Consider the following 27323-nt stretch of genomic DNA (forward strand, 5'->3'; position numbering starts at 1 on the left):
TGACAGAAAATGGCGCCGTGTGCTGAGGAGATAGGCCCCGCCCCTTTTTCGGCGGGCTCGTCTCCCGCTATTTAGTACATTTTGGCAGGGGTAAATATCTCCATATAGCCTCTGGGGCTATATGTGAGGTATTTTTAGCCTTTTTAAAGGTCTTCATTTGCCTCCCAGGGCGCCCCCCCCCCAGCGCCCTGCACCCTCAGTGACTGCCGTGTGAAGTGTGCTGAGAGGAAAATGGCGCACAGCTGCAGTGCTGTGCGCTACCTTAAGAAGACTGCAGGAGTCTTCAGCCGCCGATTCTGGACCTCTTCTTGCTTCAGCATCTGTGAGGGGGCCGGCGGCGTGGCTCCGGTGACCATCCAGGCTGTACCTGTGATCGTCCCTCTGGAGCTTCATGTCCAGTAGCCAAGAAGCCAATCCATCCTGCACGCAGGTGAGTTCACTTCTTCTCCCCTCTGTCCCTCGTTGCAGTGATCCTGTTGCCAGCAGGAATCACTGTAAAATAAAAAACCTAAGCTAAACTCTCTAAGCAGCTCTTTATGAGAGCCACCTAGAATTGCACCCTTCTCGGCCGGGCACAAAAATCTAACTGGAGTCTGGAGGAGGGTCATAGGGGGAGGAGCCAGTACACACCACCTGACCTGTAAAAGCTTTACTTTTGTGCCCTGTCTCCTGCGGAGCCGCTATTCCCCATGGTCCTTTCAGGAACCCCAGCATCCACTAGGACGATAGAGAAATATATATGTATATGCATACTAGGGTCTCAATCTCTACTGATATGGTACCTGTCCACGCTGCCACAGCGCTATAAACCCATGCCGACACAATCGCCGGTCTGAGTAGTATACTAGAATGTGCTCGCTATCTGCAGGATCCCTGAGAATAGCTAGTGCTACCTCCTGTGCAAACAGGACACCCTAGGGGAAGATTCCCAACACATCCTGGCCCTAGTGGTGAAAGGATACTGCCTGAGAATTTTTTGTGGGAAGCTGCAGTCTCTTGTCTGGAGATTCCCGCTCTTTTTCCTCATGAGAGGAGGGAAATTTACCTCAGCTTTCTTCCCCTTAACATGTGTACCCTTGTGTCAGGGACAAATGAGTCATCAGTGATATGCAAATCCTCTTTTATTACAATAATCATATATTGAATACCTTTCAGCCATCTTGGCTGTAACTTTGCATTATCGTAGTCGACACTGGAGTCAAACTCCCTGTCGATATCAGTGTTTATTATTTTGGATAGTGAGCATTGTGAGACTCTGAAGGTCTCTGTGACACAGGGACAGACATGGGTAGATTTCCTGTCTGTTCTCTAATCATTTGTGCAATAAATTCACCTCGGCACTTACACATATCCAAACAGGTGTCGGCGTTGTCGACGGAGACACCCTCTCACACACATATTTGCTCTATCTCCTCCTTAGGGGAGCCTTTTACCTCAGACATGTCGACACACACGTAACGACCCACCACACACACAGGGGATGCTCTATTTGAAGACAGTTCCCCCACAAGGCCCTTTGGAGAGACAGAGAGAGAGTATGCCAGCACACACCCCAGCGCTATATGACCCAGGAATCACACAGTAACTTAGTGTTAACCCAGTAGCTGCTGTATATATTGTTTTTACGCCAAATTTATGTGCCCCCCCTCTCTTTTACACCCTCTCTATCGTGCAGGGGAGAGCCTGGGGAGCTTCCTCTCAGCGGAGCTGTGGAGAGAAAATGGCGCTGGTGAGTGCTGAGGAAGAAGGCCCCGCCCCCTCAGCGGCGGGCTTCTCCCGCGATTTTGTGTAAAAATAATGGCAGGGGCTCATGCATATAACAGTGCCCAACTGTATATATGCTGCTTTTGCCAGGAGGTACTTAATTGCTGCCCAGGGCGCCCCCCCCTGCGCCCTGCACCCTACAGTGACCGGAGTGTGTGGGTTAGTGTGGGAGCAATGGCGCACAGCTGCAGTGCTGTGTGCTACCTCATGTGAAGACAGGAGTCTTCTGCCGCCGATTTCGATGTCTTCTTGCTTCTGCCGGCTTCTGTCTTCTGGCTCTGCGAGGGGGACGGCGGCGCGGCACCGGGAACGGACGACCAAGGTTAAGATCCTGTGTTCGAACCCTCTGGAGCTACTGGTGTCCAGTAGCCTAAGAAGCGCAACCTAGCCGCAGTTAGTAGGTTTGCTTCTCTCCCCTCAGTCCCTCGTAGCAGAGAGTCTGTTGCCAGCAGAAGCTCTCTGAAAATAAAAAACCTAACTAAAATACTTTCTTATTAGCAAGCTCAGGAGAGCCCACTAAAAGCACCCAGCTCTGGCCGGGCACAGATTCTAACTGAGGTCTGGAGGAGGGGCATAGAGGGAGGAGCCAGTACACACCAGTAGTACTAAATCTTTCTTAGAGTGCCCAGTCTCCTGCGGAGCCCGTCTATTCCCCATGGTCCTTACGGAGTCCCCAGCATCCAATAGGACGTTAGAGACATATATATATATATATATATATATATGTGCAATGGAAGGCGGCACTCGGAGACTGTTATCAGGTGCACCGGAGCAGGTACCCAGCAGGGACGAGGAGTGCCGGATCTCATTGCACAGTATATATATATATAGATAGATAGATAGATAGAGAGATAGAGAGATAGATAGAGAGAGAGAGAGAGAGAGAGAGAGAGTATAGCAACATCACTGGGTGTATTCAGGCAGTTTTATGCAACTCTAACCAACATTACAAATTCTTTTAACTGACTTCCTCTTTTCTTACTTCTGATATTCTATGCAGCCAAAGGTTAACAAGCCGGAGGCATTGAAATGTAAATGGTGCAGTTTATACAGTTCCTAGTAAGACCAATAAACTTGAGGACTTTAAACCATGCTTTACAGTCACCTCTATCAGGGAGAATGTATATACTCTACATGAGACCTCTACGGTTATAACGATTAGGAAGAATGCAATTATTTGCGAGAGTGCATTGCTGTAACAAGTGGTGTGTGACAAGAGACTCTGCCCAGGACACATGGGGGCTAATTCATACCTGATCGCTGCTGTGCGTTTTCGCTCAGCGCGCGATCAGGTCTGAACTGCGCAGGCGCCACAGTACACCAGCGCATGCCAGAGATGCGATCGGCATCTCTGCCCAGCGATCGCCTCTGCTTGATTGACAGGCAGAGGCGTTCGCTGGGCGGGAGGAGGCGGGCTGGCGGCGTTGGGCCGCCGTTTCAGGGGGGCGCGGTCTGGGCAACGCAGGCGTGCGGGGGGCAGGCCGCGGCGGCTGCATGACGTCATACACAGCCGCTGCGACCCGGAGAGTGATGTGCAGGAGCTGTGTGATGCTTTTGTACCTGTGCAGTGGGGGCAGAGCCAGACATGAGGGGCAGACTAGCCCTGTGCTGGGCGTCCCCCCGCATGTCTGTGAAAGTGATCGTAGATGTGCTAAATTTATCACATCTATGATCAAGTCTGAATTACCCCCTAGGCCAAGATGGCGGTGCAGGTGTTACCCCAAAGGCAGCCCGGTACACTGTTCTACGATCATGGTTCAATTAATAAAGTAACAAGCCCTCTCACGTGTGTAATGTTCTCTATTACATTCTAATTTCCCACCAGGCCAGAGCAGGTAGACTGCTGCTTCCCCTCACGGCCATTAGACTGCGCCTCATATCAGTCATACTGTCCCAATATTAGGTGAAAGATGGCGGAGCTGGCGGAAACATGGTCACACACTGCGGTGAGTAGTGTGATCAGATTTCTGCGTCTAATGGGCACATCAGCTGCTGACATTCATCTCCAAGTGGTCAAGGTGTACGATGAGAACGTCATGTCACGGAAACAGGTTTGGGTTTGGTGCACTGCCTTTGATAACGACAGGAAAGACGTTCAAGATGAGCGGCGATCTGGCCGGCCAAGCATGTCCACCGCAGGCAGTGCACCAAACCGGTTTCCGTGGCATACCGTTATCACCATACACCTCGACGCGTTAGGAAAGACTGCAGTCGGCTTCTCCAGCACTTGCTGTGTGATGTGAAGAAGTCAAGTGTGCTGGGGATGGTGTTGGCAGGACAGGGTGCTACAGCACGGTGCAGGTGTTCTCCAAGATCTGACAGCTGATTCTGTGGGGAGACCTGGAAAACATGCACTGTTAGGGTTCTCTGAGGGCTGGAGTAGAGAAATACTGATTTAAGAACGCTCCCCTTTACCACAGCCTACATGGCAATCCCCACACTAGTACATCTGTGGTACTGACTGCTACTAGGAAATTCTGCACTACTGAGGTGTCCCAAGACAGGGATCTGAAATGACTTTTACTATGCATTGCAGACATAAGACTTGCCATACCTGTGTGATGCGCACAGCTCTCCTCTCAAAATCTGCCGCAACCTCCACTGTTAAATAGAAGGGCATTCCATTTTATTCCAAGTATAACAATAAGTATTTTCCTAACAATATAAATGATTCAGGCCACAGTAAAATCACACTGGGAGAGTCACATACCTAATGCTTTATTTTCACCAATGTCTAAAGTGAACAACATTATAAGAAAGCTCGATTAAATATGTGCAATTGACCAGGATCTAATATGTAAAGCCATTGTACATTATCCGGTGCACAGCTGTGACCGATCTCACCTAAAAGAAACTTAGGGGCCTATTAATCAATAAAGTGATAAAGGCCCAGAAACCTATGGTTGTTTTGGCCTAATTCAGTATTCAGTAAAAATCGCACATCTACAATCCATTACACTAATATTGAAGGGGGGGAAGCCCAGCACAGGGCAAGTCTGCCCCGCCTGCCGAGGCCTACCCCACCCGCACACATGCAAAAGCACGCACAGTGGCCATGTTTTTGCATGTTTAGGGTATCCCTCTGCATACACTGCCTAGCCAAGGAGAAAGAAAAAAAAAATGTTTGTAGTCAAATTAATTTTATATGGTAACTATGATTTTCACATTTATAATTACATGTAGTGTATGTGTTTTATTACATTATTATACTGTCACTACACTATGGTGGTGGGGCATCTATGAAGAAGAAATAATAATATTCAAACACATAAAAATAAGATTTTAAACCTACCGGTAAATCTTTTTCTCGTAGTCCGTAGAGGATGCTGGGGACTCCGTAAGGACCATGGGGATAGACGGGCTCCGCAGGAGACATGGGCACTTTAAGAAAGACTTTAGGTATGGGTGTGCACTGGCTCCTCCCACTATGCCCCTCCTCCAGACCTCAGTTAGATAAACTGTGCCCAGAGGAGATGGACAGTACGAGGAAAGGATTTTTGTTAATCCAAGGGCAAGATTCATACCAGCCACACCAATCACACACCGTATAACTTGTGATATACTAACCAGTTAACAGTATGAAACCAACAAAGCATCAGTCCAAGACCGATGAAAACTATAACATAACCCTTATGTAAGCAAAACTATATACAAGTCTTGCAGAAGTAGTCCGCACTTGGGACGGGCGCCCAGCATCCTCTACGGACTACGAGAAAAAGATTTACCGGTAGGTTTAAAATCTTATTTTCTCTTACGTCCTAGAGGATGCTGGGGACTCCGTAAGGACCATGGGGATTATACCAAAGCTCCCAAACGGGCGGGAGAGTGCGGATGACTCTGCAGCACCGATTGAGCAAACAGGAGGTCCTCCTCAGCCAGGGTATCAAACTTATAGAACTTTGCAAAGGTGTTTGAACCCGACCAAGTAGCAGCTCGGCATATTTGCAGTGCCGAGACTCCTCGGGCAGCCGCCCAAGACGAGCCCACCTTCCTAGTGGAATGGGCCTTAACAGATTTTGGTAACGTCAATCCAGCCGTAGAATGCGCCTGCTGAATCGTGTTACAGATCCAGCGAGCAATAGTCTGCTTTGAAGCAGGGGCGCCAACCTTGTTGGCCGCATATAGGACAAACAGTGCTTCTGTTTTTCGGACTCTAGCCGTTCTGGCCACGTAAATTTTCAAAGCCCTAACTACATCAAGGGACTCGGAATCATCCAAGTCTCGCGTAGCCACAGGCACCACAATAGGTTGGTTCATATGAAAAGATGACACCACCTTAGGCAAGAATTGAGGAAGGGTCCGCAATTCCGTTCTATCCATATGGAAAACCAGATAGGGGCTTTTATGAGACAAAGCCGCCAATTCCGACACTCGCCTAGCCGAAGCCAAGGCTAATAACATGACCACCTTCCAAGTGCGATATTTTAACTCCACCGTTTGAAGCGGTTCAAACCAGTGCGACTTATGGAAACTTAACACCACATTAAGGTCCCAAGGCGCCACCGGAGGTATAAAAGGAGGCTGAATATGCAGTACTCCCTTCACGAAAGTCTGTACTTCTGGGAGAGAAGCCAATTCTTTTTGAAAGAAAATGGATAATGCCGAAATCTGAACCTTAATGGAGCCTAATTTTAGGCCCAAATTCACTCCAGTCTGTAGGAAGTGAAGGAAACGGCCCAGATGGAATTCTTCCATAGGAGCATTCCTGGCCTCAAACCAAGAAACATATTATCGCCATATACGGTGATAATGTTTAGCTGTCACGTCCTTCCTAGCCTTTATCAGCGTAGGAATGACCTCATCCGGAATGCCTTTTTCCGCTAGGATCCGGCGTTCAACCGCCATGCCGTCAAATGCAGCCGCGGTAAGTCTTGGAACAGACAGGGGCCCTGTTGCAACAGGTCCTGTCGCAGAGGAAGAGGCCACGGATCTTCTGTGAGCATTTCTAGCAGATCCGGATACCAGGTCCTTCGTGGCCAATCTGGAACAATGAGAATTGTTCTCACTCCTCTTTTTCTTATTATTGTCAACACCCTGGGTATGAGAGGAAGAGGAGGAACCACATAGACCGACTGGAACACCCACGGTGTCACTAGGGCGTCTACAGCTACCGCCTGAGGGTCTTTTGATCTGGCGCAATACCTCTGTAGCTTTTTGTTGAGGCAGGATGCCATCATGTCTATCTGGGGCAGTCCCCACTGACTTGCAATCTGTGCGAAGACTTCCTGATGAAGTCCCCACTCTCCTGGATGCAGGTCGTGTCTGCTGAGGAAGTCTGCTTCCCAATTGTCCACTCCCGGAATGAACACTGCTGACAGTGCGCTTACATGATTTTCCGCCCAGCGAAGAATCCTGGCGGCTTCCGCCATTGCCACTCTGCTCCTTGTGCCGCCTTGGCGGTTTACATGAGCCACTGCGGTGATGTTGTCCGACTGGATCAGAACTGGTTGGTCGCGAAGTAAGGACTCCGCTTGACGTAGGGCGTTGTATATGGCCCTCAGTTCCAGGATGTTGATGTGAAGACAAGTCTCTTGACTTGACCAAAGACCTTGGAAGTTTATTCCCTGTGTGACTGCTCCCCAACCTCGGAGGCTCGCGTCCGTGGTCACCAGGATCCAGTCCTGAATGCCGAACCTGCGGCCTTCTAGAAGGTGAGCACTCTGCAGCCACCACAGGAGAGATACCCTGGCTCTGAGGGACAGGGTAATCAACTGATGAATTTGTAGATGTGACCCGGACCACTTGTCCAGTAGGTCCCATTGGAAAGTCCTCGCATGGAACCTGCGAAAGGGAATGGCTTCGTATGATGCCACCATCTTTCCCAGGACCCGAGTACAGTGATGCACTGACACCTGTTTTGGCTTCAATAGGTTCTTGACCAGAGTCATGAGTTCCTGAGCTTTTTTTTTTTTTTAATCGGAAGATAAACTCTTTTCTGGTCTGTATCCAGGATCATGCCCAAGAAGGTCAGACGAGTCGTAGTGACATATGTAACAGAGACAGTGCACTATGGCACTCTGCCAATGATTAATCTAGGACACAGGTTCTGAAACTCGGTCCTCAGGACCCCACACAGTGCATGTTTTGCAGGTAACCCAGCAGGTGCACAGGTGTATTAATTACTCACTGACACATTTTAAAAGGTCCACAGGTGGAGCTAATTATTTAACTTGTGATTCTGTGAGGAGACCTGGAAGACATGCACTGTGTGGGGTCCTGAGGACCGAGTTTGAGAACCTGTGATCTAGGACATACTGTAAATGGAGCTGGCATTAACAGCGTTTTGGTTGGTCTAAAACTCAGATTTAGGGGTTTATGTAATGACAGCTTGCTTCTCTGCGGGTATGACTTCAACATTTATAACAGTACTACAATGGAGTACAAAGCCCTGAATATTTTGTGCTTCTTATTGGTGGCACTTTAAAATTTGAGGTCAAACCTGCTGAGAAGCTTAGTAAAGCCACCACTTCACAAATATAACACTTAGCGCAAATTCAATTAACTGTGCGACTTAAGGGCCCTACACACTTGCCGATACCACTAAACGGTATGAATGTTCTTGTTCATTAATGAACGAGAACTTGTTCATATCATTCAGTATGTAGGCACCAACGATGAACGATGTGCGGCCCCGTGCTCATTCATCGTTGGCGCCGGGTCGCTTATGCATGCAGGCCAATATGGACAATATCGTCCATATTAGCATGCAGTGCTATGGAACCGGGTGACGGGGGGAGTGAAGAAACTTAACACACCACCGTACCCCCCCCACCCCGCGCGCCGGGTCGCCCGTCAGGCACCTTGGCAGCACATCGCCGTATGTGTAGGGCCTATTAAGTGAGCTTTTAGCTCCTGGGAGTGGCCCCATCAATTCAAATATATGCCATGTAAAGCCGCATGGCTAACGTGCAGTAAGGCGACTCCGGATTACGTGCCCAGGAGCTATGCAATTACCATGCGCCGTAAATCGATGATAGTAAGCCATGAGGGTGCACATAATGCAGGTTTCCGTTCGCAGCCCCCGGAGGTTCGAAGAGAAATCTGCGTTAGGTGCATCCTCAGGGCTTATCGCAGCCAGTGATTGAATTGCTCCAGGCTCTCAACCTGGGAGTTAAAGGGCAGCTAAAAATTCCATGGCTAAATGAATTCCCACCTTAGTTGCTTCCAACCCTGCGCATTATCAGCTGGTCCTATACAAATAATAATTTTTTTCAGCTATACCCTAAAAGCTGAATGTGGGCGCCCATATATGTATGACGGAAGCTAACAAACAGGGGTATCGCATAATACAAAATCAACTGTGCCTCCTTTCTTAACTTTAATACATAAATTGGAAAAACACCTGTACATCATAGGCCAAATGTAATAGAGTGAGAGTTTCAGAAAGTGAGAGATTTGGTAAGGTTTTGCATTTTGTTGTTGTTGTTTTTTTAAAGTGGCAATCATTTACACAGCAAGATCAACCTGGTTTTGCAGTGTAAATGATCGCCACTTTAAAAAAAACAACTGAAAAACCTCACCAAATCTCTCACTTTTTGAAACTCTCACTCTACTACATTTGGCCCCATATCTCTGACGTTGCCCCTTTTGTGAATGTGATGAAACAGATTGTGGGTGCAGGAGACTTGCCTTGCTCTTTGGAACATTTTCTGTCCACTATACAGGTCTTGGGTCCTCTTCCCAGGATGACCCCAACACCATCTAGGAGCTCGATAGGACTATGCTTGCCGTCAACACTTTTCATGTAGCACTTCATCTTGGGACAGTCTGGAAATAGAGACAAGCCTTATTATACATTTTTGTGCGGCAGCCTCCTAGCTCCTGGAACAACGGGAACTCAAGAGACTCAGCAATGGAGTAAATGTAATAGATGGGCCAACGTAAATCAATAAGGACTACGCTGAATAACTATTTGTATCATTTAAACACAAAAATTAAAAGGCCGTCAAGATTGCATTAAACACTGTATAAAATCAAAGATCACTTTGCTGCAACATTCATTTCAGAAGTTCATTATGGAGGGGGAAATGTATCAAACCTTGGAGAGAGATAAAGTACAAGCAATCAGACATCATCTACAAGCGCCAGGAAATCTGGCTCTCCCCATGCTGTAAATGTGATCCGACTTGGGTTACTTGTTTACACTGCCGCTGAAAGCGGTATATCTGAACTGGATTTCTGGGTCAATGGACCCACGTATTTTTGGGGGGAGCAATTTCCACTGAGACGCAAGCAGGGTTTTAGCGGCAGAGGAAAAGGGGTATTAGTAACTGATTGGTTGGTACTTTATCTCTCTCCACAGTTTGATATATCTCCCCCTAAGGGCTTTGTTGACTTTCCGCTTACTGATGAGCACTTTAAATTATCATAGTATCAGAAAAGGGAGCGTATTTAGTGGATATTTCGATTCATCTACCTCGTGGATCCCTAAGCATAACTAATATAAAATCATAGTAGCATTTATACATATATAAATGTGTCACCGTGAGGGGATATTTTATAGCCGACACTGTGCGTGCTAGTGTGGCCATTCATCTGATTAATACTAGGAACACATAAAATAATGACGGAGTGTGAGCGATGTGTGCCCTCTCAGCGGAGATCTTGCTTGCAATGAATATGAGCGGACATCCCGCATACCTGAAAGTGTGCGCAAAAGTGCAGCACACTGCGTATATGTACAACGGCACCACCATCTTATACCACATTCGCACCATTCTGGGTTTGGCATTAGAATAAGGCGATAACCAGGCCCGAGAGACGTTTTTACAACACTGGGGTAAATTTACTAACATTCGTAATTTTCCGTTTGAGGTCAAAGTTCAATCACGAATGACATCGAAAGTGTAAATATGCAACTTTTTGAATTGATTACGACTAATTTACTAAGCTGCCGTATTCTGCATTTTCGGTTTTTCCGATGTCGATGTCATTCGTTTTTTTAGGCAGTGTTTTACGTGAGTGACTTGTAAAACACTGCCGACTTTAATACAATGAATCTCGGCCGGATCTGAGAGATCCGTGCTGGGCTTCATTGTGCACCTTGTAAAAAAAAAAAAAAAAAAATGTTTAAACTTAAAAAAAAAATTGCGTGGGGTCCCCCCTCCTAAGCCAAACCAGCCTCGGGCTCTTTGAGCCGGCCCTGGTTGCAAAAATATGGGAAAAAAATGGACAGGGGTTCCCCCATATTTAAGCAACCAGCACCGGGCTCTGCGCCTGGTCCTGGTTCCAAAAATAAGGGGGACAAAAAGCGTAGGGGTCCCCCGTATTTTTGAAACCAGCACCGGGCTCCACTAGCTGGACAGACAATGCCACAGCCGGGGGTCACTTTTATACAGCGCCCTGCGGCCGTGGCATTAAATACCCAACTAGTCACCCCTGGCCGGGGTACCCTGGAGGAGTGGGAACCCCTTCAATCAAGGGGTCCCCCCCTCCAGCCACCCAAGGGCCAGGGGTGAAGCCCGAGGCTGTCCCCCCCATCCAATGGGCTGCGGATGGGGGGCTGATAGCCTTTGTTGTAAGTTATGAATATTGTTTTTAGTAGCAGTACTACAAGTCCCAGCAAGCCTCCCCCGCAAGCTGGTACTTGGAGAACCACAAGTACCAGCATGCGGCGGAAAACCGGGCCCGCTGGTACCTGTAGTACTACTACTAAAAAAATACCCCAATAAAGACATAACACACACACCTTGAAAGATTAACTTTAATGCATACATACACACCACCATATACACATACTTACCTTATGTTCACACGAGGGTCGGTCCTCTTCTCCATGTAGAATCCATGGTGTACCTGTTGAAAAAATTCTACTCACCAAATCCAGTGTAGAGGGCTCCTCGGGTAATCCATTTGTAATCCACGTACTTGTCAAAATAAAAAAACGGACACCCGACCACGAACTGAAAGGGGCCCCATGTTTTCACATGGGACCTCTTTCCCCGAATGCCAGGAACCCCCTCTGACTTAAGTCTAAGAGGGTTCCATCAGCCAATCAGGGAGCGCCACGTTGTGGCACCTGTACTGCCTGACAGGCGGCACACGGCAGTGTTACAATGTAGCGCCTATGCGCTCCATTGTAACCAGTGGTGGGAACTTTGTGGTCAGCGGGTGACCGAAAGTAACCTCACCGCTGACCACAAAGTTCCCACCATTGGTTACAATGGAGCGCATAGGCGCTACATTGTAACACTGCCGTGTGCCGCCTGTCAGACAGTACAGGAGCACACAGCCGATCAGGAGGGTGCCACAACGTGGCGCTCCCTGATTGGCTGAAGAAACCCTCTTAGACATAAGTCAGAGGGGGTTTCTGGCATTCGGGGAAAGGGGTCCCATGTGAAAACATGGGGCCCCTTTCAGTTCGTGGTCGGGTGTCCGTTTTTTTATTTTTACAAGTACGTGGATTACAAATGGATTACCCGAGGAGCCCTCTACACTGGATTTGGTGAGTAGAATTTTTTCAACAGGTACACCATGGATTCTACATGGAGAAGAGGACCGACCCTCGTGTGAACATAAGGTAAGTATGTGTATATGGTGGTGTGTATGTATGCATTAAAGTTATACTTTCAAGGTGTGTGTGTTATGTCTTTATTGGGGTATTTTTTTAGTAGTACAGGTTGAGTATCCCTTATCCAAAATGCTTGGGACGAGAGGTATTTTGGATATCGGATTTTTCCGTATTTTGGAATAAGTGCATACCATAGTGAGATATCATGGTGATGGGACCTAAATCTAAGCACAGAATGCATTTATGTTACATATACACCTTATACACACAGCCTGAAGGTCATTTTAGCCAATATTTTTTATAACTTTGTGCATTAAATAAAGTGTGTCTACATTCACACAATTCATTTATGTTTCATATACACCTTATACACACAGCCTGAAGGTCATTTAATACAATATTTTTAATAATTTTGTGTATTAAACAAAGTTTCTATACATTGAGCCATCAAAAAACAAAGGTTTCACTATCTCACTCTCACTCAAAAAAGTCCGTATTTCGGAATATTTGGATATGGGATACTCAACCTGTAGTACTACAGGTACCAGCGGGCCCGGTTTTCCACCGCATGCTGGTACTTGTGGTTCTCCAAGTACCAGCTTGCTGGGACTTGTAGTACTGCTACTAAAAACAATATTCATAGCTTACAACAAAGGCTATCAGCCCACCATCCGCAGCCCATTGGATGGGGGGGACAGCCTCGGGCTTCACCCCTGGCCCTTGGGTGTCTGGAGGGGGGGACACCCCTTGATTGAAGGGGTTCCCACTCCTCCAGGGTACCCCGGCCAGGGGTGACTAGTTGGGTATTTAATGCCACGGCCGCTGTATAAAAGTGACCCCCGGCTGTGGCATTATCTGTCCAGCTAGTGGAGCCCGGTGCTGGTTTCAAACATACGGGGGACCCCTACGCCTTTTGTCCCCCGTATTTTTGGAACCAGGACCAGGCGCAGAGCCCGGTGCTGGTTGCTTAAATATGGGGGAACCCCTGTCAATTTTTCCCCCATATTTTTGCAACCAGGGCCGGCTCAAAGAGCCCGAGGCTGGTTTGCCTTAGGAGAGGGGACCCCACGCAATTTTTTTTTTAAAAATTAACACTTTCCCATCCCCTTCCCACTGATAAACATGCACGGATCTCATGGATCCCTGCATGCCTATCCAAACACGGGATAAAAAAGCAGGTCTGTTTTTTTTAGCACTTTTTTACGATTTGTATTTCTGCACGGCAGTGTTTGGCTATTGTCGGCAGTGTTTGTGATTTGCACTTTTTAGTAAATTCACGATTTCTACCAAATTGCAGGCGTATTTGACCGATGGTGTATTGATTCGTGATTTTTTCCTAGCACTTCCAAAATATTACGAATGCCCTCATCACTGCCGTGATTTTTGCTTAGTAAATTACCGAGATGACACTTTGAAGAAATAACGGCATCTCGGTCAAAATCGGGACCTTAGTAAATATACCCCACTGTCTCTGTACCGGGGAATTATGTGTAGCAGGCAGGTGACAGTGACTAATAAAGGTGAAGGTGTGCAACACTATGCGGAGTATACACAGCCAGCGGCAGCATTATATGATCTCACTGGAGTGCACTAAACTCAGCCATATACTATAATAAATTAATGTGAGGTCCTGTACACAGGAGAGGCTCCATGGGCAACAGGAAGAGGAGGGGTGAAAGTACAGGTCCTGGCAAGTTTTGCCAGCAGCATGATATGCCAGGGCTGACCAGGGTCGGATCTAGACTTTTCTTTTAGGGGGGGCGGTTTACTGTTTAATTTTGACCCCTCCCCTATCCAGTCCCAACTCCTCCCCTCTTCAGTCTTGACTCCTCCCCTATCCAGTCCCAATTCCTCCATCACACAAATAAATATATTTTAAGTTTATTTGCTTTATTTTAAGCAAAACACTAAATAGCTATAAATAACAACAATGAAAGCAACAAACAACCGACGCCAGAGTCCCAGTGACGACAGCAGCGTGTCCCCTTGCGGACTCGCTGCACTCACCACGTTCCAGGCCTGGTGGTGAGCTTTGCTCGCCACACTATTAAATTCCCCCTTGGGGGGTGGTGTGGACAACCCCCCGAGTAGGAATTAGGGGCCCCATTCGGGATTCCGTCTGCTGGCATTTCCTTGGCTGTCGGGATTCCGGCGTCTGTATCCTGATCGCCGGGATCCTATATGCCGGGAAAGTGACTGCTTCCCAATTAACCACCTACTGTACATGGTGGCCCCGCTGTTGTCTCACAAATAAGTAGTAGTTACCACTGTCTTCAAGTTTCTACATAATATTGGTCCTATAATGTGTATCAAACAGTCTATATATCAGTGGGAGAGATCCCTTGATTATAAATGACACCCTAATAGCTGGTAGGGATATATTGCCAGCCAAGCAGGTTTAGGATTTGTTAGTGGGTGTTTGGTATAATAATCACTTCTACAACACATCAAATCAAAGTTCCCCAATATTACATCTTCCAAAGATATGTTCATCATAATTTATGACACGTCATGTACAGTTGTGATACCTAAAGTATAAAAGGTTGTAATCCCCTAATATTAGGGTATAGCAAAAAAATATATTAAATTAAAACAAATGTCTGGAGTAATTATTCTCATCTATTTCTCATCTTAATATGAGGTGCTGAAATAGAGTCAGTCAATCAAGTTTTATGATATGTTGACATTGTTATGAAATACAGTATTATAAACCTTGATGATTGACTGACTCTATATAAGCACCTTATATTAAGATGATAAATAGTATAAATGTGATAATAACTATAATTACTTAGAATAATTGTATCAATCAGAGATCTTTGGGATACTACCAACATTTATTGATACAAATGGTAACAAGTGGCATATTATTACCCCTTACGGGTGGTATTCAGTGTGCCGGCTGTTCAGTATACCGGCGCCGGAATCCCGACACCCGGCATACCGACAACTATTCTCCCTCTTGGGGGTTCGCAACTCCCCTGGACGCGCGCCACCGTGCCCGCAGCGTGGCAAGCGTAGCGAGCCAGCAAGGGGCTCATTTGCGCTCGCCCAGCTGTCGGCATGCCGGCGGTCGGGATCCCGGCGCCTGTTGCTGGGCGCCGGTAACCCGACCGCCGGCAAAACATACTACACCCACCCCCCCTTACACATCTCCAATGCCGGATCCCACCTGGGAATTGGAAACGGGTCCTTCCCAGGTGGGATCCGGCTTTGGACCTTAGAGGCTGCCTTTCCCAACCAAGTAATTTGGCGGGTCGTCTTGCTATGGGGGGTGGGACTGGAAATACATGTGATCTGTGTGGAGTTTATGTTTTTGTCATGTGAAATTTTAAAATTATTAAACAGTACTTCACTATGGGGGTCATTTTGACCTGATCGCATGCTGCCATTCATCGCAGCGTAGCGATCAGGTCAGAAGTGCGCATGCGCCGCAGTGCGCCGGCGCATGGCTGACAGGCGACGGCTGTCATTGCCTAGCGATCGACTCTTCCTGATTGACAGGCAGAGGTGTTTGCTGGCCGGGAGGAGGCGGCACGGCGGCGTTTGGTCACCGTTTTGTAGGCGCGGTCCGTCCAACGCAGGTGTGGCTGGTCCGCAGCGGCTGTGTGACGTCACACACAGCCGCTGCGACCCGGGCAGCGACGAGTAGCTCCCGGCCAGCACACAAAAGCTGCGCTGGCCGGGAGCTACTCCTGAAGTACAAAAACATCGCCGATGCTTTTGTACTTCTACGACGGGGCTGGGACTGACATGCGGGGCGGGATAGAACCTGTGCTGGGCGTCCCCCCGCATGTCAGTGTGGATGATCGTAGCTGTGCTAAATTTAGCACAGCTACGATCAGGTCGGAATGACCCCCCCATATTTTCTTATCCCATCCATTTTGGGTACATTTGAATGAGCCTAATGAGACGTATGCTGTGAGATGTGACATCTGCTGTATCCGAAGTGGCCTATTTATGAACAACCTACATATGCAGTAGCGCTGGATCTCTCCCAGTGATATATAAACTATTTGATGCATATTATAGGACCAATAATATACAGGAACTTGAAGACAGTTGTAACTAATACTTATTTGTAAGACTACAGCGGGGCCACCTTGTAGGTGGTTAATTATATGGTGAAGACAATTCCAAGTTGATACTTCATAGAATGTGTACGGTGTTATTTATGAGAAACTAACCAAATAGAGGACAAATTAGCAGACACAGGTTTTTTTGTATAGTATTTTTATACACACTTTCTGTACTTTTACGCTCGTCTCTATAGTTTTAATATAGGACGTGATATGTCATTTTTAACATTATGAAATACAAGGTATGTTTTAAAACCTACTGTATAAGGGCACCTACAGTATTACAGACACCCTTTATCGTATTGTACATATGGGAGACTAAACCTGTAATACCCTGCCTAGGGAATTTAACAATAAGATCTCTTACCGGTTGTATGGCCCCTCTGCAACAGGCTGGTCCCTGTGACTGACTGGCAGGATGGTCCCTGTGACTGACTGGCAGGATGGTCCCTGTGACTGACTGGCAGGATGGTCCCTGTGGCAGACTGGCAGGATAGTCCCTCTGGCTGGTCTCTGGGTGCAGGAATGCAGTGTGCTCTCACTCTGTGCAGCAAAGTAAAGTGGAACACAGGACAGAAAGAAATGGAACGCACAGTTCCATTATGCTTCCTCTTCCTGTGTACAGTGTACACAGAACAGGTTCTACCCTCCCAACACTATACTGTTTCTATTAGCCCACAGGCCTGTCATGTAACTGTAGCCACGCCCCCAGCACACAGCCACTTCCTGACCTCGTCTTATCAGCACTGTTTAGATGCCACAAGAAAGCAGTCTCAATCAACAAAATATGTTGATTTACTGCCGTCCAGGCCAAAGGGGTGAGTGGGGAGGAAGGGCACCTGCTGTGAGATGCTGCGTCTGGGAGCTCGGCTCGGCGCCACTGACAATAGCTGACAGCCAGCTGAGTGAGGAAGGGAGGAGGGAGGAGGGAGGAGGGAGCAGGACTTCACAGACAGTTTGTCTGCCTGTCGGACGGAGTTTGCTAGGGGGGGCGACCGCCCCCATCTCTATCCGTGCCTGGGGCTGACCCTCCTCCAGAAGCATATGCCTGGGCTAGTCCTCCTGCAGCAGTGGGCACAGTGGATAGCAGCACAGCCTAGAGCCCGGCAATTGTGTAGAAACTATGCTTCCCAGCATGCACCTCGATCAGCGCCGCTGTGTAACCCGTAGCGTCACCGCCGCAAATCCCCTCACACTGTGACTGACCTGCTGCGAGCAGAGCTGCTGGGCTCCCGGTGATTACTGCACACACTGTGCACACGGAAGCGGCCGGATCTCCTCCTCCGCCCACGGAGTTGTGACGCCGGTCGCTGGGCGGTCTCACAGGATTAATGGGAGTCGCTCCAGGGCTGGATGTGGCGGCGGCTGCTGCTGCTGCAGCAGCTTGCCATAGTGTGTGGTGCACCCAGCTCTGCTGCAAGTCAATCAGTGAGTGACCCCAGCTGCATAGTGTCCCCATCTACCTGAGTGCCCCCAGCTGCCTATGTGTATCCAGTGTCCCTATCTACCCTGAGTGCCCCCAGCTGCATAGTGACCCCATCTACCTGAGTGCCCCCAGCTGCCTATGTGTATCCAGTAACCCCAGTGTCCCTATCTACCCTGAGTGCCCCCAGCTGCATAGTGTCCCCATCTACCTGAGTGCCCCCAGCTGCCTATGTGTATCCAGTAACCCCAGTGTCCCTATCTACCCTGAGTGCCCCCAGCTGCCTATGTGTATCCAGTGTCCCCATTTACCCTGAGTGCCCCCAGCTGCATAGTGTCCCCATCTACCTGAGTGCCCCCAGCTGCCTATGTGTATCCAGTAACCCCAGTGTCCCTATCTACCCTGAGTGCCCCCAGCTGCCTATGTGTATCCAGTGTCCCCATTTACCCTGAGTACCCCCAGCTGCATAGTGTCCCCATCTACCCTGAGTGCCCCCAGCTGCATAGTGTCCCCATCTACCTGAGTGCCCCCAGCTGCATAGTGTCCCCATCTACCTGAGTGCCCCCAGCTGCCCATGTGTATCCAGTAACCCCAGTGTCCCTATCTACCCTGAGTGCCCCCAGCTGCCTATGTGTATCCAGTGTCCCCATCTACCCTGAGTGCCCCCAGCTGCATAGTGTCCCCATCTACCCTGAGTGCCCCCAGCTGCCTATGTGTATCCAGTGTCCCCATCTACCCTGAGTGCCCCAAGCTGCATAGTGTCCCCATCTACCTGAGTGCCCCCAGCTGCCTATGTGTATCCAGTGTCCCCATCTACCCTGAGTGCCCCCAGCTGCATAGTGTCCCCATCTACCTGAGTGCCCCCAGCTGCCTCTGTGTATCCAGTAACCCCAGTGTCCCTATCTACCCTGAGTGCCCCCAGCTGCAGTGTCCCCATCTACCTGAGTGCCCCCAGCTGCCCAGGGCCGTCTTAACAGCAGTGTAGGCCCCTGGGCACAGCAATGGACTGGGGCCCCTACCCATCCTCCAGCGGTAGGGGTGGGGGTGCTATCAGCGGCAACTTTGATGTCATTCGGGCGGTAGGGTATGTTCTATCTTCCACTCAGCATGTAGGACCTGGAGAAATAATTCTGCTAATTACTCCTTTACTGCACAGATGGGGTGGGAGGCAGAACACATGACTTCCATGGTGGTAGGGGGTGTTTAATACGTAGGGGAGGGGTTGATAGTGGAGTGGGCTTAATAATCATTTTCTGGTGAGAGGTCAGCTTGCTTGACTGCAGAGTTCCTGACAACAGATTTCTTATCTTTCAAAGGTATAAGGAACTAGAGAGTCCCACCTTTCAGGAGGTACTGGGTACTTGGGTTTCAGAGTTGAGGAGCCAGAGCAATCCACCAACGAAAATATAAAACTGCATATGAGGCATGTGGAGCTGGAGCAGGGACCAGCTGCTTGAAGGCTGATATCTTTGGTTCTGGGCATAGTAGAGACAAGCTGCCAGTATTCACCAAAAGGGGAGAGACCAAGCTTTTGGAGTATGTCCTCAGAAAAACTCTAAGTCAGACAGAACCCAAGATATCTGGCAGGGAAGAGTAATTAACAGGTTTGGGTGGGGACCACTGTTTTGAAGTCGGATATCTCCGGTTCCCCAGGGCCGATTTTCAAAAATCTGGTACCCCTGGAAAGCGGGGACCCTCAGCTATCAGCCTAGGGCCCTTATACTCCTGGGGCCCTTGGGCAAGTGCCCATTGAGCCCATACGAAAAGACGGCCCTGCAGCTGCCTCTGTGTATCCAGTAACCCCAGTGTCCCAGTGTACCCTGAGTGAGTGCTCCCAGGCCACTATGTGGGCTAGGGCTGGGGGGACACTGCACAGGTGTCACTAGGGAAGTGCGTACCACAGCCAGGAACCACTTTTCCAGAGGGTGACCAAAATGCCGCCGCCTCCTCAGTGACATTAGCGTGCGGCGCTCAGCTCGCTGAGGTTGACACAGCATTTCGGTGTCACCCCTGGCTGCGGTCTGTGCAATCCCAGCATTGTACATTATTTCTATGAAACTGTGGTACCAAAAACTGTTTTTGCGTTTTTTATTTCATTTTGGCTTTGATTTTTATTTCCTTTTTTATGTACTTACATGTTACACTTTTAAACATATTATTTCTACGCCACATCTATTACTTGTATTAACAGACATATAAAACAATTACCCTTACCCAAATCTTGCTGCGCCCCAGGTTATTTTTTCACCTTTACCCATTGCTTGATTGGAAAATAGGATTAGACTTTTCCAACTAACCCAAGGCTGCACAGTGTTTTCACATTCCACAATCCCACACCTCAGTAGGAAGTGCAGAACACAATACCCAACCACATACAGAGTTCCTATATTAACGGTGTACCCTTACACCTTGCTGGACTCTATCCTATACCTCCACACAAACTCACTGCCTCCTGGATGTCTGGATGTCACCTATCCTACCTGCTACAGCTGCTATCTTCCCGAACACCCTCCCTGCCCCCAGCACTGCCCCTTATTACTGCCTGTCCAAAACCCCCACCATGCCCTAGAACTGACCCAACCGCTATATGCCCCTACCACCAGCACTACCTGCCCCTAAACCTCTTCTTGCCCCCACCCCCCATTGTTTTCCCAGCTGCTATCTACCCATATCCCCTCCCTTCCACCAGCACTGCTACTCCTGAGGAATCCGCCGATTCTAAAGGCGGGGAAACGCGTTGAGATTGTTTCTGCACAGATCCGGTACCTGATCACACTTAATGGGACATTGAACGAGCGGACCTCTGGTGCGGCGAAACCCCGAGAAGGAAGCTAATCCAGCACCAGCTGCAGGTGCACGGGGGAGACTACTATATAGTAAGCCGACAGAGGTGTTTAAATGCCCAGAATAGAGTGAATTTATCTCTATGCCGAATGACTGCATGCTCAGTTATGGGTGTTTTTTGATGCATAACAACTTCAGTATATAAGAGAAGCATTGACTGTGTTTATAATATATCATTGCAATCTTTAGCATGGATATTACTGGCTATTTCAACAACTAACATCCAGCTATGCATGTGACAAAATCCTACTAACAGCTGTGGATAAAGCCTTGATTAAAATACCCAGTTATGCATGTGATAAAACCTTACTAACAGCTGTGGACGGAGATCTGATTGAAAACAGTTGCTGATTACCAATTAATGTTGAGTCTAATGAGGACTGTGTCTTTTGGGAAATGGATGGCTATTGAGCCAAATATGATCATCACTAAAGACTCATACTAATTGATTGCTAATACATTTCATCAAGATTTTAACAGTATCATTAAAGACTCATACTAATCAATTGTTAATATATATTTCTCTAACGTCCTAAGTGGATGCTGGGACTCCGTAAGGACCATGGGGATTAGCGGCTCCGCAGGAGACTGGGCACAACTATAAAGAAAGCTTTTAGACTACTGGTGTGCACTGGCTCCTCCCACTAAGACCCTCCTCCAGACTTCAGTTAGATTCTTGTGCCCGGCTGAGCTGGATGCACACTAGGGGCTCTCCTGAGCACCTAGAAAGAAAGTATATTTAGGTTTTTTATTTTACAGTGAGATCTGCTGGCAACAGAATCACTGCAGCGAGGGACTGAGGGGAGAAGAAGTGAACCTACCTAACAGGTGGTAGTTTGGGCTTCTTAGGCTACTGGACACCATTAGCTCCAGAGGGATCGACCGCAGGACCCGACCTTGGTGTTCGTTCCCGGAGCCGCGCCGCCGTCCCCTTTACAGAGCCAGAAGCAACGAAGAGGTCCGGAAAATCGGCGGCAGAAGACTTCGTTCTTCACCAAGGTAGCGCACAGCACTGCAGCTGTGCGCCATTGCTCCTCATGTACACCTCACACTCCGGTCACTGATGGGTGCAGGGCGCTGGGGGGGGGCGCCCTGAGGGCAATATATGACACCTTGGCTGGCAAATCTACATCATATATAGTCCTAGAGGCTATATAGATGTAAAATTACCCCTGCCAGTATTCCAGAAAAAGCGGGAGAAAGTCCGCCGAAAAAGGGGCGGGGCTTCTCCCTCAGCACACTGGCGCCATTTTTCCCTCACAGTTCCGCTGGAAGGAAGCTCCCTGGCTCTCCCCTGCAGTCTGAACACTACAGAAGGGTAAAAAAGAGAGGGGGGGCACTAAATTTAGGCGCAGTATAGATAATATATATATGATATATATAAAAAAGCAGCTATAAGGGAAAACACTCATTTATAGTGGGTTCCCTGTGTTATATAGCGCTCTGGTGTGTGCTGGCATACTCTCTCTCTGTCTCCCCAAAGGGCTTTGTGGGGTCCTGTCCTCTGTCAGAGCATTCCCTGTGTGTTTGTGGTGTGTCGGTACGGCTGTGTCGACATGTTTGATGAGGAGGCTTATGTGGAGGCGGAGCAAATGCCTGTAAACGTGATGTCACCCCCTGCGGGGTCGACACCTGAGTGGATGGTGCTGTGGAAGGACTTACGCGACAGTGTCGACTCCTTGCATAAAAGGTTTGACGACATACCTATTGTGGGACAGCCGGCTTCTCAGCCTGTGCCTGCCCAGGCGTCTCAAAAGCCATCAGGGGCTCTAAAACGCCCGCTACCTCAGATGGCAGACACAGATGTCGACACGGATACTGACTCCAGTGTCGACGACGATGAGACTAATGTAACTTCCAGTAGGGCCACACGTTACATGATTGAGGCAATGAAAAATGTGTTGCACATTTCTGATGTTACCCCCGGTACCACAAAAAAGGGTATTATGTTTGGAGAGAAAAAACTACCAGTAGCTTTTCCTCCATCTGAAGAGTTAAATGAAGTGTGTGAAGAAGCGTGGGCTTCCCCTGATAAAAAGCTGGTAATTTCTAAGAGGTTACTAATGGCGTACCCTTTCCCGCCAGAGGATAGGGCACGCTGGGAAACATCCCCTAGAGTGGATAAAGCGCTCACACGCTTGTCAAAGAAGGTGGCACTACCGTCTCCGGATACGGCCGCCCTGAAGGAATCTGCTGATAGGAAGCAGGAGGCTATCCTGAAATCTATATATACACACACAGGTGTTATACTGAGACCGGCTATTGCTTCAGCCTGGATGTGCAGTGCTGCTGCTGCGTGGTCAGATTCCCTGTCAGAAAAGATAGATACCCTAGACAGGGACACTATATTGCTAAACGTAGAGCATATAAAAGACGCACTTTTATACATGAGGGATGCACAGAGGGATATTTGCCGGCTGGCATCCAAAATTAGTGCAATGTCCATTTCTGCCAGGAGAGGGTTATGGACTCGGCAGTGGACAGGAGATGCAGATTCCAAACGACACATGGAAGTTCTGCCTTATAAGGGTGAGGAGTTGTTCGGGGATGGTCTCTCGGACCTCGTTTCCACAGCAACAGCTGGGAAGTCTACATTTTTACCCCATGTTCCCTCACAACCAAAGAAAGCACCGTATTATCAGGTACAGTCCTTTCGGCCCAATAGGGGCAAGCGGGTTAAAGTCGCGTCCTTTCTGCCCAGAGGCAGAGGTAGGGGAAAGAAGCTGCAGCATACAGCCAGTTCCCAGGAACAAAAGTCCTCCCCCGCTTCCTCTAAGTCCACAGCATGACGCTGGGGTTTCACAGGCGGAGCCAGGTACGGTGGGGGCCCGTCTCAAATATTTCAGCAATCAGTGGGCTCGCTCACGGGTGGATCCCTGGATCCTTCAAGTAGTATCTCAGGGGTACAAGCTGGAATTCGAGACGTCTCCCCCCCGCCGTTTCCTCAAATCTGCCTTGCCAACCACTCCCTCAGGCAGGGAGGCAGTGTTACAGGCAATTCACAAGCTGTATTCACAACAAGTGATAGTAAAGGTGCCCCTACTTCAACAAGGAAGGGGTTACTATTCCACAATGTTTATGGTACCGAAACCGGACGGTTCGGTGAGACCCATTTTAAATTTGAAATCCTTGAACGCATATATAAAAAAATTCAAGTTCAAGATGGAATCGCTCAGGGCGGTTATTGCAAGCCTGGACGAGGGGGATTACATGGTATCATTGGACATCAAGGATGCTTACCTGCATGTCCCCATTTACCATCCTCACCAGAAGTACCTCAGATTTGTGGTACAGGATTGTCATTACCAATTCCAGACGTTGCCGTTCGGTCTATCCACGGCTCCGAGGGTCTTTACCAAGGTAATGGCCAAAATGATGATACGCCTTCGAAAGAAGGGAGTTTTAATTATCCCGTACTTGGACGATCTACTGATAAAGGCGAGGTCCAGAGAGCAGTTGTTGGTCGGGGTAGCACTATCTCGGGAAGTGCTACAACAGCACGGCTGGATTCTAAACATTCCAAAGTCACAGCTGGTCCCTACGACACGTCTGCTGTTCCTAGGGATGGTTCTGGACACAGAACAGAGAAAAGTGTTTCTCCCGGAGGAGAAGGCCAAGGAGCTGTCATCTCTAGTCAGAGGCCTCCTAAAACCAAAACAGGTGTCGGTGCATCACTGCACGCGGATCCTGGGAAAAATGGTAGCTTCCTACGAAGCGATTCCATTCGGCAGGTTTCATGCAAGAACATTTCAGTGGGACCTGTTGGACAAGTGGTCCGGATCGCATCTTCAGATGCATCGTCTGATAACCCTGTCTCCGAGGACAAGGGTGTCTCTGCTGTGGTGGCTGCAGAGTGCTCATCTTCAAGAGGGCCGCAGATTCGGCATACAGGACTGGGTCCTGGTGACCACGGATGCCAGCCTTCGAGGCTGGGGAGCAGTCACACAGGGAAGAAACTTCCAAGGACTATGGTCAAGTCAGGAGACTTCCCTGCACATAAATATTCTGGAACTGAGGGCCATTTACAATGCCCTAAGTCAGTCAAAACCCCTGCTTCAAAACCAGCCGGTACTGATCCAGTCAGACAACATCACGGCGGTCGCCCATGTAAATCGACAGGGCGGCACGAGAAGCAGGACGGCAATGGCAGAAGCCACAAGGATTCTCCGATGGGCGGAAAATCACGTGTTAGCACTGTCAGCAGTGTTCATTCCAGGAGTGGACAACTGGGAAGCAGACTTCCTCAGCAGGCACGACCTCCACCCGGGAGAGTGGGGACTTCATCCAGAAGTCTTTCAAATGATTGTAAACCGTTGGAAAAAGCCACAGGTGGACATGATGGCGTCCCGCCTAAACAAAAAGCTAGAAAAATATTGCGCCAGGTCGAGAGACCCGCAGGCGATAGCTGTGGACGCTCTAGTAACACCGTGGGTGTACCGATCGGTTTATGTGTTCCCTCCTCTTCCTCTCATACCAAAGGTACTGAGGATAATAAGGAGAAGAGGAGTAGGAACTATACTCATTGTTCCGGATTGGCCAAGAAGAGCTTGGTACCCGGAACTTCAAGAAATTATGTCAGAGGACCCATGCCCTCTACCGCTCAGACAAGACCTGCTGCAGCAGGGGCCCTGTCTGTTCCAAGACTTACCGCGGCTGCGTTTGACGGCATGGCGGTTGAACACCGGATCCTGAAGGAAAAGGGCATTCCGGAGGAAGTCATTCCTACGCTGATTAAAGCTAGGAAAGAAGTAACCGCAAACCATTATCACCGCATATGGCGAAAATATGTTGCGTGGTGTGAGGCCAGGAAGGCCCCAACGGAGGAATTTCAGCTGGGCCGTTTCCAGCACTTCCTACAGTCAGGGGTGACTATGGGCCTTAAATTGGGTTCCATTAAGGTCCAGATTTCGGCTCTATCGATTTCTTCCAGAGAGAACTGGCTTCACTACCTGAAGTTCAGACTTTTGTTAAGGGAGTGCTGCATATTCAGCCCCCTTTTGTGCCTCCAGTGGCACCTTGGGATCTCAACGTGGTGTTGGATTTCCTAAAGTCACATTGGTTTGAACCACTGAAAACCGTGGATTTGAAATATCTCACGTGGAAAGTGGTCATGTTGTTAGCCTTGGCTTCGGCCAGGCGTGTATCAGAATTGGCGGCTTTGTCATGTAAAAGCCCTTATCTGATTTTCCATATGGATAGGGCAGAATTGAGGACTCGTCCCCAGTTTCTCCCCAAAGTGGTATCCGCTTTTCATTTGAACCAACCTATCGTGGTGCCTGCGGCTACAAATGACTTGGAGGCTTCCAAGTTGTTGGATGTAGTCAGGGCCCTAAAAAATCTATGTTTCCAGGACAGCTGGAGTCAGAAAGACTGACTCGCTCTTTATCCTGTATGCGCCCAACAAGTTGGGTGCACCTGCTTCAAAGCAGACTATTGCTCGCTGGATCTGTAGTACGATTCAGCTTGCACATTCTGCGGCTGGACTGCCGCATCCTAAATCAGTAAAGGCCCATTCCACGAGGAAGGTGGGCTCTTCTTGGGCGGCTGCCCGAGGGGTCTCGGCTCTTCAACTTTGCCGAGCAGCTACTTGGTCGGGGTCAAACACCAGCAGGGAAGAGGTTACTAAACCCTATTTGTGGTCCCGAAACCGGACGGTTCGGTCAGACCTATTTTGAATCTGAAATCCCTAAACCTGTACATAAAAAGATTCAAATTCAAAATGGAATCACTCAGAGCGATAATAGCCAACATGGAGGAGGGGGAGTTTATGGTGTCTCTGGACATAAAGGATGCGTACCTTCATGTCCCCATATATGCCCCCCATCAGGAATACCTGAGATTCGCTGTACAGGATTGTCATTACCAATTTCAGACGTTGCCGTTTGGACTTTCCACGGCCCCGAAGATAATGGCGGAAATGATGGTGGTCCTGCGCAAGCATGGAGTCACAATTATCCCATACTTGGACGATCTCCTGATAAAAGCGAGATCAAGGGAGAAATTGCTGAGCAGTGTGACACTCTCTCTGAGAGTGCTCCAGCAACATGGTTGGATTCTAAATCTACCGAAGTCACAGTTGATTCCGACAACTCGACTACCGTTCCTAGGTATGATACTGGATACGGAACAAATGAAGGTCTTCCTCCCAATAGAGAAAGCCCAGGACATCCAGAACATGGTCAGAGACCTGCTAAAACCGAAAAGGGTGTCAGTTCACCAATGCACTCGAGTTCTGGGAAAAATGGTGGCGGCCTACGAGGCCATTCCCTTCGGAAGGTTCCATGCAAGGACTTTTCAATGGGACCTTCTGGACTAGTGGTCCGGGTCCCATCTGCACTTACATCGGAAAATAACTCTGTCCCCAGGGGCCAGAGTGTCTCTCCTGTGGTGGTTGCAAAGTGCTCACCTGCTGGAGGTTCGCCGGTTCGGGATTCAGGACTTGATCCTGGTTACCACGGACGCGAGCCTCCGAGGATGGGGAGCGGTCACACAGGGAAAAAACTTTTAGGGACTTTGGTCAGACCAGGAGTCCTGTCTACACATCAGTGTGTTGGAACTCAGGGCCATTTACAACGGCCTTCGACAAGCGGAGAGTCTTCTTCGAAACCTACCGCTTCTGATTCAATCAGACAATGTCACAGCAGTGGCTCATGTGAACCGCCAAGGCGCGACAAGAAGCGGAAACCACCAGGATTCTTCACTG

At 48.8% G+C, this 27323-nt stretch overlaps 1 protein-coding gene and 1 long non-coding RNA gene across 4 annotated transcripts in view; one reads left to right on the forward strand and one right to left on the reverse strand.

Annotated features, from left to right (window-relative positions):
• PNKP (polynucleotide kinase 3'-phosphatase) overlaps positions 1 to 17827 on the reverse strand; it is a 97690-nt gene extending 79863 nt beyond the window's left edge. Inside the window, exons 1-3 of one of the 2 annotated variants that reach the window (XM_063942432.1) lie at positions 17560 to 17827; positions 9394 to 9531; positions 4319 to 4365 (exon numbers count right to left, since the gene is read on the reverse strand). In XM_063942432.1, coding sequence (XP_063798502.1) covers positions 4319 to 4365; positions 9394 to 9531; positions 17560 to 17812 — 438 coding nt within the window. In that variant the 5' untranslated portion in view covers positions 17813 to 17827. Of the gene's footprint in view, positions 1 to 4318; positions 4366 to 9393; positions 9532 to 16720; positions 16984 to 17559 lie in introns of those variants that run through there. The other variant, XM_063942433.1, reaches the window with a different exon arrangement.
• LOC134965985 (uncharacterized) overlaps positions 17695 to 27323 on the forward strand; it is a 49763-nt gene continuing 40134 nt past the window's right edge. Inside the window, exons 1-2 of one of the 2 annotated variants that reach the window (XR_010188561.1) lie at positions 17695 to 17781; positions 20432 to 20652. This is a non-coding gene — a long non-coding RNA (uncharacterized LOC134965985). The remainder of the gene's footprint in view (positions 17782 to 20431; positions 20653 to 27323) is intronic. The other variant, XR_010188562.1, reaches the window with a different exon arrangement.

The sequence above is a fragment of the Pseudophryne corroboree genome, chromosome 10 (assembly GCF_028390025.1).
Source record: "Pseudophryne corroboree isolate aPseCor3 chromosome 10, aPseCor3.hap2, whole genome shotgun sequence".
Classification (NCBI taxonomy): Eukaryota; Metazoa; Chordata; class Amphibia; order Anura; family Myobatrachidae; genus Pseudophryne; species Pseudophryne corroboree.